Here is a 19,762-nt window from a genome sequence, read left to right as displayed (position 1 = left end):
ATCTTCAGACAACACAGAACCGGGGACCTGAGGCGCAGCCAGGTCCTGGTCTGAGTCAGAGCATTACCCAGGGGATGGGGGGGGGGGGGCACGCCCCTTCCACCCTGGCAACAAATGTTTCCAGGACTGCCAACAAAGTGTCCATGGAAACTGCAGGTGCACCATGTTTGGAGAACAACCACTAGATACTGACTCCATAACCAGACAGCTCTCAGGGACCTATTCAAGGCCTGAATACAGCCCACCCTCCTAGCTGCGCTGGGGGGGGGGGTGTTACCCAGGGGACTCACCAACCCAGGACACAGAGTGCCCTCAGTAAACAGAGTGCGAGTGTGTGTGTGGGGGGGGGTTATTAAACACTGTGGTGCTGCTCGCCGTAGAAGCCAGCACTAGAGGCCAAATCTACATCCAAAATAGCCGCCAGACGCCTCAGAGAGAACAGGGAATGGCCATAGTAAAATGGCCGACCGCAATAGCAAGCTATTGTGCGACCACAACAAAATGGCCGCCTATGGGAATTCCCAATATAAACAGCAGACTACAAAAAAAAAAAAAAAAAAAACATGGATGAGAAGGCCCAGACAACGCACAGTCCCCTGGTGGGAAAAGGAGTCCCGCCCCCCCCCCCACAGGTCCACCCCAGCAGCAGCACCAATGCGAGGACCCGCTGATGCGTTCCTGACAGGCATACAACCGCGTTGCAGTAGCTGTCGGCCCAGTCCACTGTGAGTGAGACAACACCACAGCCCAGTCATGTGTGGACCCTGGAGCAAAAGCTCACCAGCCACCCCAGGAGTCATGGGGGGGTATGTCGTGGCAGACCCAGCCCTTAGCAATGGTGTGCTCACGCTCACTTGCCGGACTGAGGAGACTACAAGGATCTATATATCCAGCCTGTCTCTCATCCGGCAGTTGATAGAAGATTCTCAAAGAAATAAAATAAAGAAAATAAAATAAAAAATGTCCTCAGGGAGCTGGGTCCAAAGGGAGCCATACGTCCTTCTCCTTTGCTAGGCAGAAAAAAAAAACTGAGGCTGCAGGGAGGAGGGTTATTTCTGGAGGGACCGCCCCCAGGGCGGGGCTGTTCAACTCTGTTAAAGTAACATGTATTTAATTATCTAACATGTTTCTGCCTAGTCCTCTCCTGTGAACGGGAACATAACCCACCTGTCAAGACTTGAGAAGACTGTGTCCGTCCATGGACGATAAGAGAAACCATCGTTTTTTTTTTTTTTTTTCCCCCGATGGGAAAACCGCTCATGTGCACAGGGCATAAGTCCTGCTGTCAGAATACAATGTCTCAGTGGCAGGCTTTAAAATAAACAAAAACACCTATCTAGCTAGCTTAAGACAATTTGTGACCTGAAAATGTTAATAAAAAGGGCAGAAATTGTTTCATACTGCACTTATGTGGAATAAATATACAAGGACACCAAGATTCTAGTAAGAATACATATGGCTCTTGAGTTTAGACATTTCTTGTATAAAAGTTCCGTTAATACAAACCTTGAGAAACAAAGAAGGAAAAAATAAATAAAACCCACCACACAAGCTACTGCTTTATATTTTATGAAAAAAAAAAGCTTTGTAATAAGCAGAATTGTCAGGTAGAAAAGTACAAACGTGCTATTAACTATACATTGTAACAGGCAACTTGTAAAACAGATTTACAAACATTTTAAAATGTGCACTCCAAGAAGTAGAAAATTTAATGTATAAATTCATGAGCTTATATTATTACAAAAACCTTTTATTTATTGCCAACAGGTAAGGCCTTGTGGAATTTCCTTGTCACTTTACACAGAAAATGCACTTGAGGTTTTGGACCAGTACATTTTGCTCAAGGATAATGCCATTAGAAAGTTCTGAGGAACACATACAGTATTGTATAATGAAGGCAGCGGCTCCCCAAATGGATCAACAGTACAGCAAATAATCATAGCATTCAATTTTCCTGAGTGTAACGTGCAATACTTTACAACATTTAGAGCATTAAGCAAGGTTCTTGGGATGATAGCGTCGTTCAAACTGAGCCACATCAAATTTCCTCTTGCATCCTTGATAGTTCATGAACCGGATTTTGCCGAAAACAGCTCTCTCAGCCCAGCCCTGATCATGAATTCCACAGATGGACCACATACAGCCTGTAGAAGAAAAGTTTTAATCGTAAAATTATGGTAAGCCATACAACTCGGTCACCACTTTTAGCAACACTGCCGAGAAGGTAATTTTAAAAACAATAAAATTACAAAAAATTTAATTGTACTTGGCCATTGAAGGATGACACAGAAGTATTTCAAATTCATAGAGTCTTGTGTGATCTTAATCTGGCTCTCGGTGCTTTAGAAACTGCACTTTAAACCTGATAGACCTTTCTCCCAACACTCACTGACAAGGTGATTTTCAATGTAGCCATTACCTGCGAGGCAAATATCTGCACTGGCCGCTTTATGCTGCAAGGAACACTTTCTGGTTTTGCTAAGGGAGAAGGTCTTTGAGATCCAAGACTTTCTTCTTGCCTAAAAGGTCGTTTCTGCCTTTCAACTCAAACAGGACACTGTTCTTCCCCCTGTGTGACTCCAGGTCACTGAAATAAAATTTTCCTTTATTACCTGGATGTGGTTCAGGCTGTGAGACACTCTACTGCTGCTTTTTATGAAGATGGATTCACTCTCTTTGTCATCCCAGATGGACTTCAGAAAAGGTAGTCCAATTTCTCATTCCACCATCTCCAGGTGGCTCATGCATCATCCAAGCTTATGGTCACAAGAATCAAAATGTCATCTTTCCCCGTTAAGGCGCACTCTACTAGATCTATGAGTGCTTTCTGGCATCAAACAATAGTTTACCTGATTTTTAAAGCTTTCACTTGTGTTTTTTCAGCAGCTGGATTGTGAGAAAAGCCCCTATATATTTCTTAAAATCGGTCTGTCTGAAAGATGAAGCAGACAGGCCACCGGGTTCCCTTCCAGGTCAACGTTTGTCAGGTGCTTGACTGTACAGACCACCTTGCGCCAGAAGGAAGCAAGTTTGTGGCAATCCCAGAAAATGTGCATCGTTGTCCCTTCAGCATTTCCACATCGCCAGCAAACACTGGGGACACGTAGGAAGAGACTGCAAGATGGTAGGCACTCGGTACAATCTGGTCAAGATCTTGTAACACGTGTCCTGGGTCCTCGTGGCAATAGAGGTATTTTGGGAGAAATTAAGGATCTTCCCTATCTGAGAGTGGGTAAACTGTGTGCCCAAGTCCAACTCCCATTTGGTTAGGAAGGGTGGAATATATCTGAGTCCAAGAGGAATATATTGATTGAGAGACCATGACGACCTAGTTCCATGAGTTGGCGGGAGGCACCCAGTGTCAGCAAACACTGGCACAGGAAGTTACGGAGTTGGAAACCACTCCAAAAATCCAGCGGAGGATCCGCGACAGACACCCCCGCAAAGAGAGTGTCTGCCATCAGAACCCACAAAGTCGCAAAGGCAGAGTAGTCCACTCTTGACTAAACGGAGGGCACTGAAGGCCAGGCAGAAATTCCGGGATGCCCAAGACGAGTATCATAGGGGAGGGTAGCGGTGACACAGAGGTGTCTCTAAATGTGTCTCTGGCCACAAGGAGAGTGCTACCCAGTGTAGGGTGATCAGTTAGAGTCCTTGGGAGTGGTGACGAAATCCACAGCCAGCTCTTGGCTGTGTTGCCAGAGTCCTCCATTTCCATGGCCACCCAATGTTTCACCTCTGCGTGACAGTGCCAGTCCACCAGCCTGGTGAGGTGTGTTGCTCTGCAATAAGCTTTTACATCTGGGAAACCAACTCCACCTTGACGCAAGATGAAGGAGTTGTAATCTAATGCGAGACTTGCAGCAAGACCAGATGAAATCTCTAAACATTGAATTTACCCATTTGAAAAACACTGGAGGAAGGCGAATGGAGTACTTGCATCAAGTATAACACCCTTAGCAGTAATGTCATCTTGATGGCATTGCAGCGACCGAACCACATTAACGTGAGTGCCATTGAAGATCTGCTTTGAGACGAGTGAGTAAGGGAACAAAATGTGTCAAATATAAAGCGGAGGGGTCAGGGGTGATATTGACATCCAGGTAGCAAATCAAGTCAGTTGCCTAATGAAAGGAGAACGTCAGGCGTAGTGAGAAAAAAGTAAGATTTTTTTTAAATCATCTGCAAATGCGGCCACCTTGTGCATCCCAGAAGCTTTCTGAAAGCCGGCGATAGCAGAGTCTGCCCTAACCATGCACAGGAAAGGCTCTAGGGCGAGTATAAAAATCAAAGGGGACAGGGGGCATCATTGACGCATGCCGTTATGGATGTTGAAGAAATCAAATCTCATTTCGTTTACCTTGAGCACTGCCGTGGGGTTTGAGTAAAGGGACATTTTCCAGCTCAGCATGGAGAACCCTAGACTAGAGGTCGACCGATATGGGTTTTTCTCTGGCCGATGCCGATATTTAGAAATCAGGGCAGCCGATGGCCGATATATGATGCCGATTTTTGCGGCCGATATTTTGGGCCGATTTTTGGATTGGGATGCGTTGTGGAGGAGGATGGATGGTGCTGGGCGTGGGTGGGAGATGCGTTGTGGAGGGGGAAAGATGGTGCTGGCTGTGCCTGAGGGATGCATTGTGGAGGTGGGTGGATGAATGGTGCTGGGCGTGGGTGGGGGATGCGTTGTGGAGGGGGATGGCTGGATGCTGCTGGCCGTGGAGGGGGATGTGTTGTGGAGGGGAAGAGATGGATGGTGCTGGCTGTGGATGGAGGGAAGGGGGTGGATGGATGGAGCTGGCTGTGGGTGGGGGATGCATTGTGGAGGGGGATGGAGGGGTGGAGCTGGCCGTGGGTGGGGGATGCATTGTGGAGGGGAAGAGATGGATGGTGCTGGCTGTGGATGGAGGGAGGGGGTGGATGGATGGAGCTGGCCGTGGTTGGGGGATGTATTGTGAAGGGGGATGGATGGATGGATGGATGGAGGTGGGTGGGGGATGCATTGTGGAGGGGGAGATGGATGGAGCTGGCCGTTGGTGGGAGATGCTTTGTAGAGGGGGGTGGATGGATGGAGCTGGCCGTGGGTGGGGATGGATATATATAAAATGAGTGTGTATACAGGAGAGGGGTGTGCTCTGACATGTACACACTGTCCATTGGAGGACACCTGTGAGCTCCCACGTGAGTTGGAGTACTATGTACAATCACTAGAGAGCCGAGGCACCTATCAGAGATGATCGGAATACTGTACATTACCCCAGTCTCCAGCAGCACGAGAAATGAATCCTTCAGCCACGCTGCTGGTAGCCTGCGCACCGACCCCCCCCCCTCTACCTCGGCGGGCTGTACTGTAGCAGAAAGCAAACTTGTCACAAGCCCGAGCAGCTGCAGTACAAGTTGTCTGCGCGAAGAGATCACAAAAGCTTCCTGCATGCTGGGACGGTGGCGGGATTACTGAACATGGGCTCTAGGCTAGAGCCTATGTTCAGTAATCCCGCCACCGTCCCAGCATGCAGGAAGCATAACAAGTGTGATCTCTTCGCGCAGACAACTACTGCAGTTGCTCGGGCTTGTGACAAGTTTGCTTTATGCTACATTACAGCCCGCCGAGGTAGGGAGGGGGGGGGGGGTCGGTGCGCAGGCTACCAGGCTGAAGGATTAATTTCTCGTGCTGCTGGAGGTGGAGCGGGGTTTAGCGTGGCAGCCGAAAATCGGCCGATTATTTTACAATAATCGGCCGATGCCGATTTCTAAAAAACTGCCAAATATCGGCCGATATATCGGCCGACCGATATATCGGTCTACCTCTACCCTAGACCAACATGTTCTAGACTGGCTCGCATGAAAGACCAGTTGAAGGCTTTGTCTACGTCCGTAGACAGCAAGAGAAGAGGCCGATTTGAGGATTTGGCTGCATGAATCAAGTTCACCACCTGGATGGTGTTGTCTCACGGTTCGCGGAAGGGCACGAAGCCTGCTTGGTCTCTGTGGACAAGACTCGAGATATGCAGGAGTAGCCCATTGGCCATTTTTTTGCAAACAATTTTAAATCCATATTTAAGAGCTTGTTCTTTAAAAATTCTACCAGATGAACATTTTGGCATCTTCTAATGCCAGCTTTGGATGCAAGATAATAATTCAGGAGACTCAGAACTCCATGAACTCAGAGAAAAGGATATTACAGGGAGTACTAAAATCCTATTATATCAATATTTTTTTTATAAAAGTAGAGAGAATTTCCTCGCATCCTTATTCAGTTGAATGCGAGCCATAACTCTCAAACTTGTATTGCTTTTTACTGCCGTCTCTGGCCCTTTTTCTGTGGTTTCTCTTCATTTTTTTCCCCCTCTATCTTTTCAACCCTTTCCTGTCATAATATTAGTGAAAAGAGAAATCTCTTTAAATAGGGACAAAGACAGCAATAAAAAAATTCTAAGGTGCGGAAAGATCAGAATCTTGGCCATTTCTCTTTATTGAAGAGCTTTCCTCTCATTTCCGTGTACAGGCAATGAGTGTCAGAGAAGACAGAAAGTATCTCTTTAACCACTTTCTGACTGATGTACACATACATGCATCCTCGGGAAGTGGTTGGATATCTGGATGATAGCTACAGTCATCACCCAGGTACCATTCTTTAGATCTGGCGGTTGACTTTTTAGTAAAAGTGATCAGAGCTGCTATAAATCCACTTGCTCACTATTACAAGTAGCAGAAGGGCCCCCTGTTTCCAGACTGTCCCCATCCCACCGGGGAGCCTGTGTGATAGCAATAAAGTTGATCGATAGATTGTGTCACCTATGGATGATTTAATGCATCGTAGATTGTTGCCGTTCTACAGGCAATTTTAACAGGTGGCATGTTCAGTATCTATTTACTCGGTGCATCATCTATAAATTTTACAATCTGTATTATTTAGTGTTTGTGCGCACTAAAATTCATTAACCACTTAAGACCCGGACCATTATGCAGGTTAAAGACCTTGCCCCTTTTTGCGATTCGGCACTGCGCCACATTAACCGATAATTGCGCGGTCATGCGACGTGGCTCCCAAACAAAACTGGCGTCCTTTTTTTCCCCACAAACAGAGCCTTCTTTCGGGGGTGTTTGATCACCTCTGTGGTTTTTATTTTTTGCGCTATAAACAAAAAATCTTTTTTTTACTTTTTGCTATAATAAATATCCCCCAAAAAATATATAAACATCCGTTTAGGGCGATACGTATTCTTCTACCCATTTCTGGTTAAAAAAAAAAAAAAAAAATCGCAATAAGCGTTTATCGATTGGTTTGCGCAACATTTATAGCGTTTAAAAAATAGGGGATAGTTTTATTGCATTTTTATTAATAATTGTTTTTTTTACTACTAATGGTGGCGCTCAGCAATTTTTTTCGTGACTGCGACATTATGGCGGACACATTTTTTGGACCATTGTCATTTTCACAGCAAAAAGTGCTATAAAAATGCACGGTTTACTGTGAAAATGACAATTGCAGTTTAGGAGTTAACCCATAGAGGGCACTGTAGGGGTTAAATGTGACCTCATATGTGTTTCTAACAGTAGGGGGGCTGGGCTGGACGTGTGACATCAGTGATCGTCTTTCCCTATATCAGGGAACAGACGATCACTGACACAATGAAGAACAGGGAAGGTGTGTTTACACACACACACACACACACACACACCTCTCCCCATTCTTCAGCTCCGGTGACCGATCGCGGGACACCGGCGGCGATTCGGTCCACAGGTCCTGCGGGCGCGAAGCTTCGGACCGGGTCACGAGTGCGCCGGCGCTTTTGCGACCCCACGGCTGGGCTTAAAGAGACACGTACAGGTACACGATTGTGCCCAGCCGTGCCATTCTGCCGACGTATATCGGAATGAAGGGGTCCTTGAGTGGTTAAAGTATTTTAAAAATGGCTGCGCACATATTGTGTGACAATTTTTTTATGTAAAAAACACCAATTCCAAAGAGTCTCTGCTTATATATATATATATATATATATATATATATATATATATATATATATATATATATATATATATATATATATATATATAAAAATAAATAAAGTAAAAGCAACAAGTCATTTTCTAGAAAAAAAAATATTAAAATAAAAATGCAGACTTTTGCATGTATGAGAGAAATGTCAGAATTGGCCTGAGCAGGTAGCGGTTAATGGTGACAGACAGATTGTAAAGTTTGACAGAGACAAAACCCTTTTGCACATCAAATATAAGGAAAAGTGTGTACGATAGATATATTTCCATCTCAAAATGGGGTAATTTACAACAAATTTTAGAAAGACTATCAAAGTACATACCTACGTATCCATTAGGGTCCCGCCCATCCAGTTCATACCGATCATTGAGATAAATGGTAAATTTAAGAGCCTCCTCTGGAGAATTAGTCCACTCAAGGATTTTCTTAGCCCAATACATGCGAAGGAAGCCGTGCATCTTTCCTTCATGGACCATTTGCAACTGTGTTAAAAAAAAAAAAAAAAAAAACATTCAATATAAAAAGGTTTTTCATTCAGGCAACACAAACACGACAGTTAGCTGCTAACAGCAGATTTAGCAAGCTGCAAAATATTAACCACTTAAGGACCGGAAGGTTTTTCCCCTTTAAAAGCAGTTCCACCTAAAACATGGAACTTCCGCTTTAAGTGTTGGCGACCCCCTGACACATTTGGCATGTCATTTTTTTGGAGGAGGAGCGGGTGCCCTGTTTTTACAGGCACCCAGCTCCCACTTCCTCCCCTCGCGCCATCGGAAGGAAAATCACCTCTCCCCCTCCCTCTCCCTGCAATCTTCTGGTTCCAGAAGATTGCCCGGCCATTCACAGCGTGGCTCACTCTGAAGCCAGGCACCAACAGTTATAATGCTAGCCCCCCGGGGAGAGGAGCGGGGCTTCCTATGCCCGCATCGCTGGACTGTGGGACAGGCGAGTGTTCGATTATTAAAAGTCAGCAGCTACACTTTTTGTAGCTGCTGACTTTTAAATGGGTGGAACTCCACTTTAATGATCCAGGCCATTTTTTGTGATACGGCACTGCGTTACTTTAACTAACTGCGTGGTCGTGCGATGCTGTACCTAAATAAAATGTATGTTTTTTAGGACCAGTGACATAATTTCTGTAATCAGTGCTATAATTATGCACTGATCACTGTATAAATGGCACTGGCATCAGGGACAATCGAGGGATTGTGTTCCCCGGGTGTGTTTACTAACTGTATGAGGGACGGTCTGACTGGGACAACACAGAGATTTGTCTTCCTGCTATGCAAGAAGACTAGACCCTGTGTCATCCTCTGTCAGAATGGAGATCTGTCTTGTTTACATCGGCAGATCCCCGTTTTGTCTCTGTGGGAATGATCGAGGGCAGCCCCCAAAGGCCAATTGGCACGCGCGCCCACACAGGCTAGTGCACAAAATGACGTACTAGCACGTTTTGCACAACCAAGCCAACCTTGCCGCAGTATAACTGCGGCGGGTGGTTGGCAAGTGGTTAAAAGGTTTGCTTTTGTGTTCAACACGGCTTTAAAGATTGTAAAGGCTTGCGTTCCCCCCCCCCCCCCTATAAAAAAATAACATACATGTTATATATACACCTCCTCTGTTGCAGTGGATTTGCACAGAGCAGCCTAGATCCTCCTCTTCTCAGATACCTCTTCTATGATCCTAACCCCTTCCTCCCATTCAGCTTGCTGTGGGGGCATCTGAGCCAAGTCACAGCTCCCTGTGACCATTCTGAAATAGAGTCCCAACCTGGCCCTGCCCCGTCTCCAAATTGGCTAGCCAACTGATGGACAGCAGCGGGAGCCAATGGTGCCAATACTGTGTCTCAGCCAATCAGGACGGAGAATCTTGGACTTCGGAGACACGCGTGGACATTGCTGGACAGAGAGGGACCTCAGGTAAGTATTAGGGGGCTGCTGCACACAGAAGGATTATCTTAATGCATAGAACGTAGAGTGATGTAAAAAGATGGCAAAAAGAGGCAAAAGATGTAGAGTGAGCTGGAATAACTGCATGTCATCTGTAAAGAGTTTTTTTTTTTTTTTTCTCTCTTTTAAATCTAAACTTTGGGGTGTGGCGCCTTGTGATTCTCAGGCACCTAACCCTTTCCATGGTAGCATTGCAAAAATGGCTAACATGTTGATGATTTTTATGCCGTGTCATTAGCCGACTGTACAGCATGCACTCTCTGCTCTCTTACCCCCCTTTTCATAAAGCATGAGGTAGCTTCTTCTCACCACTGCTCCTATCTGCAAGCAACATGCTGTTCACATTGCGACAAATCCTTGCTGCTGCCTCTGTTGACCAGGTAGGCCGGCAGCGCCCCTTCTAAAGAATGGCAACAATAGAGGAGTGAGTTGACTCCCTCTTTTGCTTCAACCAGGGAAAACTTCTCTGTAGTCAAGCTAGATATTATGGGCCAACTTGCAAATATGGCTGCGCACTCTGTAGCTGTCAGGCTGCATTCACACCTTGGCGTACAAAATCGCAGCATTTTGTCCCGCGAATTGCGGCGACAAATTGCAGCGTTTTGTACTGCGATTTGCGGCGACAAAACGCCGCGATTGTGAATGCAGCCTTACCCCCTCTATGGAGATGGTTCACATCTCCTATGCCGGCGTTCAGCATGGAGATGTGAACCATCTCCATAGAGGGCAATGTGAAATCATCCCTCCAGCGTCTCAGGGGCGGCTGCGGCGTCGCACTACAGGCGTATATACGCCTAGGTGTGAACGGGGGCTAAGAGTAGCTCCAAGTCTTCTATAGATTGACATTTCTACAGCTTTGACGGCCTCTGAGCTTTCTGCTGGGCTGTCTGTCTGTAATTGATTTTTCTATTAAAAAAGGGATAGAATGCGATTGGCCCTTTACCTCAATCTCTGATCAGTTATGCCTAAAAGGACACCGAGGTAACAGAACACCCAATGGGAAGGTGTGTCTAGGGAGGATGTCCATGAATGCTCTCCCAGACCAACAGAGCCACGCTGTAGCAGTCTTTCAGCTATGGTCCGGTTTTGAAGCGGTTAAAAGTAAAAGTCCAGTCAAATACTACCTGTACTTAAACCTGCTCCAACCCCCATTCAGCTGGGTTTAAATGAGTACTATAAGAGCACTTTCACACTGGTGCGTTTTTGCCGCGTTTTCGCGTTAAAAAATAGCGCTATTAAAACGCTCATAAAAACGCCCCCTCCATTAAAATGAATTGAAAACGCTGTAAAAACGCAGTGTTTTACCGCTATTTTAACGCTCTGCTATAGGCGTTTCCAGTGTGAAAGGGCTCTTACCACCAATGGTGGTGCTGGGAGACAATCACCAGACTGGAACGCCCTCAGAATAGTTGAATATACTTTTTTTTTATTTTTTATTACAGGGTAGTTACAATAGGCTTAGAATGGTGATAGGAGCAGGTTTAAGTTTAGTTGGCATCTGACTAAACTACCACTTTAACCACTTCAATACCAGGCACTTACGCACCTTCCTGCCCAAGCCAATTTTCAGCACTGTCGCAATTTGAATGACAATTGCGCGCTCATGCTACACTGTACCCAAATGAAAATTTTTATCATTTTGTTCCCACAAATAGAGCTTTCTTTTGGTGGTATTTGATCACCTCTGCGATTTTTATTTCTTGCGACAACTAAAAAAAGACCAACATTTGATTTTTTTTCTGTAAATTTTTTTTGTAAATAAGTATGTTTTCTTCTTCAATTATCGGCACCGATGAGGTGGCACTGATGGGCACCGATGAGGTGGCGCTGGTATGCTGCGCTGATGGGCACTCATGGGTACTTATCGGTGGCACTGAGGTGGGCGCTGGGCATAGATGGGCACTAATGGCATTATTTTAGCCAGTGTCCATGTTGCCAGTCAGTGTCCATTTGTGATTGGCATAGATTGTGTTTATTTTTTTGGTGTTTTTTTTTTGCACTGGGGGGTACTCCCTGGTGGTCCAGTGTTGGCATCTGAGGGGGGGCTGCGCTGATAAACAATCAGAGCGAACCCCCCCCCGTCAGGAGAGCCACCGATCGTCTCTCCTCTACTCGCGTCTGTCAGACGCGAGAGGATGAGCCGATCAACGGCTCTTCCTGTTCACATCGTGATCAGCCATGGTTGGACACGACTGATCACGTGGTAAAGAGCCTCTGCCAGAGGCTCTTTACAGATATCGGAGATGCAGGGTGTCAGACTGACACCCCGCATCACCGATCGACGCGCTGCGTGCCCCCACGGGCGCGCGCCGGCATGAAATCCTACAGGATATGCTATTAACCGGGCAGTAAGTGGTTAAGGATCTCATTGATAAAAACTTGGTAGCCTTTTCCAAATCCATATTTTCACTATATGGCCCTGCCATATAAGCTATAGCTATAATGTAATATGTAAATAAATAAATTTAATTGTTGGCCTTACACAAGAATGAGGCGGTACAGGTTTCAGCCTTTCAGATCCACAAGGACATTTTTCTTTATGTCTGGCTTCAGCTCATCAGAAGAAAAATTTCCCTTCACCGTTTGGTAGGTTTGGGGTGTCTGCAGATTTCCATAGAGAGGCCACTGTAATTATTGAGGCTATCAAAATATGTAAGACAATAGTCCTATACAAAGTGGGGTATTTGTCTAGATCTATAACCAATAATGCATTGGTAGGAGTAAGCTTGGTAAGGTTACCAGCAAGATTGGCGATAAAAGATGAGATAGAGTTCCAAAAACTTTTTAGAGTCTTGCAACTCCAAAGCGTGTGCAGGAGGTTTCCCGTTTGCTCGTTACATTTCCAACAGATGTCGGATGCTGTTGGATAAATTTTGGATAACTTGTATGGTGTTAAAGTACCATCTATTAATTATTTTTTGGGCATTATCCCAGTGTTCAATGCAGGAGGATGACTTATTGTTTGAAATGCTTTAATCCATTGAGTCGGGGAAAGAATCTGGTCCAGATATTTTTCCCATTTCAGCATATTTGTGTTTTTGGTAAACAGTTGGGAGGATAACACATTGTAGAAGAAAGATATACCTTTCTTGTTATCATTTTTCTGTGGAGAGAGGAACTCCCAAAGGTTCATAGGGATTTTGATCGAATTACTGGGAGAGAAATCCTTCAGTCGGGCACACTTACCAATCTTAGCCTAGATAATGTTCTAACATTAGGGGGTAGGTTCAGGTATAGATTAAATCCATTACTGATCCACTCGTTTACAGACAATCTGATTCTGCAATTAATTAATGACTTCTGTGGGAAGATGTAATTTAGCCTTTTTCGCTACATGTCTAATTTTTGAAAGAATGTGTTTCCAAGCGAATAAAGTGGTTTTAATGCTCATTAGGTTGGAGATTGTTATCTTCGGGATAATGGCGCTAGCTATTGCGAGAGAAGGGAGGTCAAAATTGTGTGTGGCTAGACGTTCAATGTTTACCCATAATTTGTCATTTGTTGGGGTAAACCAATGTTTCATCTGATCTAAGATAGAAGCAAAATAATAATTTCTAACGTCTGGGAGGCCCATTCCACCGGATTTTTTTTAGTAGTAAGGATCGAAAAAAGCAACTCTTTTTTTTTTTGGTTCCAGATAAATTGTCAAAGTTTGCTGTCTAGTTGTGTAAAGAACTTGGCAGGAATTGGTATGGGGAAGCATCTAAAGAGATATAAAATGTTAGGTAAAGTTTGCATCTTGAACGCGGCTATTTTACTAACCCAGGATAAGTTGGTTTTTTGAATATGCGATAAGTCACGGGATATTTGGCCTAAAAGTGTGGGGAAAGTGGCATCATACATTTTGGTTGGAGGAAATGCGAGTTGGATCCCTAGGTAGGTTATCGATTTGTTGTCCCAATTGTATTTATGTGTTGTTCGTAGAGAGTCGATTGTCGAGTCTGGTATGTTCATAGGGAGGATAAAGCATTTATCCTGATTGATTTTATAGTACGAGACATCTTTGAATTTTTCTAGTATTGCGTGTATTGTAGGCAGAGATATATCAGGTTCTGTCAGTGTCAATATGTTATCGTCTGCGAAGAGTCCTAGTTTGTGCACATCTTGGCCAATCGTAACACCTCTGACGTTCGGGGGATGATCGAATGTATTCTGCTAAGGGTTCTATAGCCAAGGCAAAAATTATAGGGGATAGGGGGCAGCCCTGTCTGGTTCCGTTAATTAATGGGAAGTTTCTAGATAAGATACCTGAAGTGTAGACCTTCGTGTTGGGCTGGGTATATAATGCCATGATTGCCGAGTGGATAAAACCGTTAAAGCCAAATTTAGTTAAGGTTTTTGATATATATTCCCAATGCATTCTGTCGAATGCTTTTTCAGCATCTAAAGCTAAGAGCAGGGCGGGGGTTCGATTATTGTATATAGAGTTAATATTGAACATTCTTCTTGTGCTATCTGGGGCCTGTCTACCTTTAACAAAGCCAACTTGATCTAGGGTGGGAATTATATTAACGAGTCTATTCGCCAGAATCTTTGCGTAGATTTTGAGATCTAAGTTTAGTAAGGAAATGGGCCTGTAGTTTAAAGGGGGAAGTGGGATCTTTGCCTGATTTAGGTATAGTGATAATTATTGCTTCTAGTAGTTCTTTTGCAAGGGCTTCGGAGTTAGCTGCTTGATTAAATAGGTTGGAGAGATGGGGGACTAGGGTCTCTTCAAAGGCCGTATAATATTCTCCTGATAGGCCATCTGGGCCTGGTGATTTATTTTTTGGTAGTTCGTGTATGACCTTAATAATTTCTTTAATCTGATATATGTTTGTTGAGTAATTCTAATGATGTAGGATCAATGGAAGGAAGGTCAATATTGTCTAAAAATTATGATATTTTATCAGCGTTTGGTTGGGGGGTGAGAGTGTAATTTTTTAGATTATAGAGTGTCTCATAGTACAGTGAGAAAGTATCTCCTATCTCTTTAGGATTGTTTTGCCTCAGGTGTGGTGGGTTAGTCTATGAAATGTTGTTCTTTTGTTGGCAAAGTTTTATTTGGGAGGCCATTAACTTACCCGCTCTGTTACCTTGGGAGTAGTATTTTAAAATTTAGTTTAAGATATTTATCATGGTCAGCAATTAATAAGGATCTAAGATCAGATCTAAGGTTATTGAGTTGGCGTTCTAAGATTATGTTTTGGGGGGTTTGTTTGTGCAACTTTTCAAGGTTGGAAATTTCTGTTAGTATTGAGTTGATCGTGTTGTTTCAATTTTTTTTGCTCTCTAGCGGTGATTTGCATTAAAAGACCGCTCGCATATGCTTTGTGGGCACACCATAAAGTAGTGTTGTTAACGGACATATCATTTACATAAAAAAAAAATTTTAGGGGCACATTTCTATTCACATTGTATTTTATCAAGTTTTTACGTATTTATTCATTTATATATTTTGATTAGAGCTACAATAAGTAAGTTTGCACAATGTACACACAGTACTGTATAGCCTATTAAGGCATAGAGATGTATGCACCTTAGGGAGAGGCTGTACCGTTAGCTTAGATCTGTTATACCTACAGTTGATAACCTATAAAGGGGTTCTCTAACTGAATCTACAATTCAATACCTGTGCTGCATTCCACAGTGGATCATGAGTCTTCCCATTTTCCAGTTTTTCCAGGCTGTATATATGAGTTCTTTTGTCTGTTTCATGAACTTTTAATGTGTTCTTTGCCCAATCGTAAGCACCTTAAAAATAAATAATTTGGCATATTAATATACAAATTAGTAAATCCAGTGCATCTCTTGAAATCTTAAAGTGATACTTAAGTCTGTTTTTTTTTTCCCTTACAAAATAACAAACACGTTATACTTACCTGCTCTGTGTGATGATTTTGCACAGAGCAGCCCAGATCCCCCTCACGCCATGTGCCCCCACAGCACGCAGCTTGCTATGGGGGACACCAGAGTTGGCTGCTGCTCTGTGTTCATTCAGAGACTCAAATCGGCCCCTGCCTCCTCTCCTCACTGACAGCAGCGAGAGCCAATGGCGCCACGCTGCAATTGAGGAGGGAGAGTCCCGGGTTGTTGAGACTGTCCTGCAACATTGCTGAATCGAGATGGGCTCAGGTAAGCATTAGGGGGTCTGAGAAAGCATTAGGGGGTCTGAGAAAGCATTAAGGGAAAAAAAAAAAAACACAACTCTGACTTTACAATCACTTTAAGTGGGTTATCAAAATACCAGGTTAAAGAGCATTTCTTGTACGAATTGATTACATAAGTTCAGCTGCATCTCAAAAAATTTGAATAATCAAAAACATTAATTTCAGCAATTTAATTCAAAAAGTAAAAATTTAAATTGTATATAGATTCATTACACAGTGATATATTTCAAGCATTTCTTTCTTTCAATTTTGACGATTATGGCTTACAGCTAGTAAAAACCCCAAATTCAATATCTCAGAAAATGTGAATATTGTGAAAAAGTTCAATATTGTAGAGTCATGGTGTCACACTAATCGGCCAACTAAAAACACCTGTAAAAAGGTTTCCTGAGCCTTTAAATGGTCTCTCAGTCTGGTTCAGTAGGTTACACAATCATGGGGAAGACTCCTAAACTTGAAAGTTGTCCAGAGGTCAGTCATTGCTAATGAAGCTGGCTGTTCAGAGTGCTGTATCCAAGCATATAAATGGACTGTTGAGCAGAAAGAAAAAAGTGTGGTAGAAAGGTGCACAAGCAACAGGGATAACCGTAGCCTTGAGAGAATTGTGAAGCAAAGGCCATTTGAGAATTTGGGGGAGATTTACAAGGAGTGGACTACGGCTGGTGTTAGTGCTTCAAGAGCCACCACACACAGAAGTATCCAGGACATGGGCTACAACTGTCACATTCCTTGCATCAAGCTACTCCTGAACCAGAGACCATGTCGGAAGTGCTTTACCTGCGCAAAGAAGAAAAATGACTGGACTGTTGCTCAGTGGTCCAAAGTCCTCTTTTAGGATAAAAGAAAAATTTTGCATTTCATTTGGAAATCAAGGTCCCAGAGTCTGCAGGAAGAGTGGAGAGGCACAGAATCCAAGTTGCATGAGGTCCAGTGAGAAGTTTCCGGTCAGTGATGATCTGGAGAGCCTTGTCATCTGCTGGTATTGGTCCACTGTGTTTTATCAAGTCCAAAGTTATCACAGCCCTCTGCCAGGAAATTTTAGAGCAGTTCATACTTCCCTCTGCTGACCAGCTTTATAGGAGATACAAATTTCATTTTCCAGCATGAATTGGCACCTGCCAACACTGGAAAAAGTATCAATACTTGGTTTATTGACCATTGTATTTCTGTGCTTGATTGGCCAGCAAACTTGCTTGACCTAAACTCCATAGAGATTCTGTGGGGTATTGTAAAGAGGAAGATGACACCAGACCCAACAATACAGATGAGCTGAAGGCCCCTATCAAAGCAACCCGGGCTTCCATAATGCCTCAGTAGTGCCACAGGCTTATCAGCTCCATGCCACACTGCATTGATGCAGTAATTCATACAAAAGGAACCCCCGGCCAAGTATTGCGTGCATACGATACTGTATATGGACATACATTTCAGTAAATCAACATTTCTCTATTAAAAAATCTTTTATTGGTCTTATGTAATATTCAAATTTTCTGAGATACTACATTTTGGATTTTCACTAGCTGCAAGTCAATCATCAAACTTACCCCTTGCGAAGTAGGCCTGGACAAGATGTAAGGGACCCTGGGTCTTCTACTACCACCCTTACTATTCTTGCACAGTAAGGTCGTCTGGGTTATTCCGGAGCAATTATGCCGACTTCCGTTCTCCCAGATGTTGCATATGCATAGAAGCCACGAAAGTCGCGGCACTGGGGGGAGAGAACGCATAAACCAGTGACAACAGGTCCCACAGGATCACTAATGCATCTGTCCCGCATGCGAGTGGATCCTTTGTCCTTGACACACAAAGCTGTTCAATTTCTTGTTGAACCTGGACGGCAATACATTTTATGTACAGGGTACAGTTTCTCTGGCATTTGGTCAGAAAAAAATAAAATAAATCGGGGTGTAGAGGTCATTCTCCCGGAAACAATTGTTGACGGCTCCAGAGAATCGCCTGTCAATTCTGCATTCCATAAAATGACGATTGTCAATAGGCAAGGCACAAGCTCCTCTGCCCAAGCCAGAACCTGGCTGTGTGACTTCTAGTGCCTCCTTGGTAAACAAAGTAAATCACTAGTGTGGCATTGTCGGATTGTACTCTGACAGAACAATCCTGCAACCTTAACGCCCAGCCCCATAAGCCAGATGCTCCATCAGTAGCTCCAGAATGCTGACGGATAAGGCTCACTTGGAGCTTGACCACTTCCCCTGGGCAGTGGTCTCTTCCAGGCCTGGCCTCCACCCTTAGAGGCCAGCCTTCGTAGCCGCCACCTCCCAGGTAACAGGCATGAAGGATCTTCCTTTCTGCCAATCTTTTGGTTAAGAACCACCAACTGAAATTCCAGCATATCCCTGGGACCAGACTCTTTGGATAATGCTAGGTTAGGATCCACTTGTTCCAGGCCGACAGAATAATGTTTATATCAGCCCTGAATGAAACTGAACATAGGGAACTGCTTTGAATGAAGCCACCATCTTCCCTAGCACCTTAAGAAAAAGGAAAATGTAAGGAACTGTTCCTTGCCTTGACCACATAGACCAGCTTTCTCATAGCGATGATCTTGGCTGAGGCCAAAAAAAAAAAAAACTCTCCTTTTTGGGCTGTGTCCCAAACATTCCAAGCTTCTTACCAAACGAAAGAATGTACCTTTAGACTGGGATCCTAACCCAGGAGTTCCAGATACTTGACCATGCTGGACACCCTTAGGTCCAGCCATGCTACCGACTGATCCATCAGCAGAAGTTTGCCTCTGTATGCCATTACTGCTATACCCTGGGCCTTTAGACCTGCTAGAGGCAGGCCCTAGCACCCTGTCAACCCGGGCACGGTGGCTAACCCAAGGGGCAAGACCACCAACTGGAGACAGTGCTGTTCCCCTGCGAAACGCAGACAACCTCTGCAGTCCCATGTAAATAAACATATGCAAATGGCTCCCCATATGTGTATGTGGCAAGTGTTAAAGCCATATGCCTCTATGGAAGCGTGTGTTCATGGAAGCATGAATTCATATAAATATGTTTTAAGCAAAACATAAAAAAGGGCCAGCTGTATACACGCATACATATAGCATGTGTGCTATGGAACGAGTATCTTGCAAGCAAGCATGCGTTATGAACGTGTTATGCAACATTGCGCAACATGTACCCATACAGACACATATTCCTATGTAAACACAAGGAATCCTGTATAATTAAGGAAACTCAAATTATCATGCCTCATTAAGCAACCATGCAAAATCTAGGCAAACATGCAACTTTAAGCAATCATGCATCCTTATGTGATTCAGCATTTTACATGTGATCAAACATCTTATGCATTTTAAGCACTACTGTGCGGACAAGTACCCTTGTGTTGTCAGGCACCTCTGTGCGATCCAGCATCTTTATGCAATCAAGCATTTTAATGCGACTTTAGGCATTTCTGTGAAAACAAGCCTCTCTGTGTGATCAAGTATCCTTGGGTAATCAAGGACTCGGGTGATCAGGCAACCATGTGTGATCCAGCATGTTTATGCACTCAAGCATTTTTATGCAATTTTAGGCATTTCTGTGAAAACAAGCCTCTCTGTGTGACCTAATATCCTTGGGTATTCAAAGGATCGGGTGATCAGGCAACCTTGTGTGATCCAGCATCTTTATGCAATCAAGCATTTTTATGCG

General features: G+C 44.0%; 1 protein-coding gene across 4 annotated transcripts in view; it reads right to left on the bottom strand.

Annotated features, from left to right (window-relative positions):
• Window positions 1–1,553: 1,553 nt before the first annotated feature.
• LOC120936893 (deoxyribodipyrimidine photo-lyase-like) overlaps window positions 1,554–19,762 on the bottom strand; it is a 33,253-nt gene continuing 15,044 nt past the window's right edge. For all 4 annotated transcript variants that reach the window (XM_040349663.1, XM_040349665.1, XM_040349666.1 and 1 more), the window contains exons 8-10: window positions 15,563–15,684; window positions 8,325–8,484; window positions 1,554–2,144 (exon numbers count right to left, since the gene is read on the bottom strand). In XM_040349663.1, the coding sequence (XP_040205597.1) occupies window positions 1,993–2,144; window positions 8,325–8,484; window positions 15,563–15,684 (434 nt within the window). In that variant the 3' untranslated portion in view covers window positions 1,554–1,992. The remainder of the gene's footprint in view (window positions 2,145–8,324; window positions 8,485–15,562; window positions 15,685–19,762) is intronic.

Source organism: Rana temporaria, chromosome 4 (assembly GCF_905171775.1).
Source record: "Rana temporaria chromosome 4, aRanTem1.1, whole genome shotgun sequence".
In the NCBI taxonomy this organism is placed as follows: Eukaryota; Metazoa; Chordata; class Amphibia; order Anura; family Ranidae; genus Rana; species Rana temporaria.
Note: the sequence above shows the minus strand (reverse complement) of the source record. Positions and strands in the feature narration are given on the sequence as shown.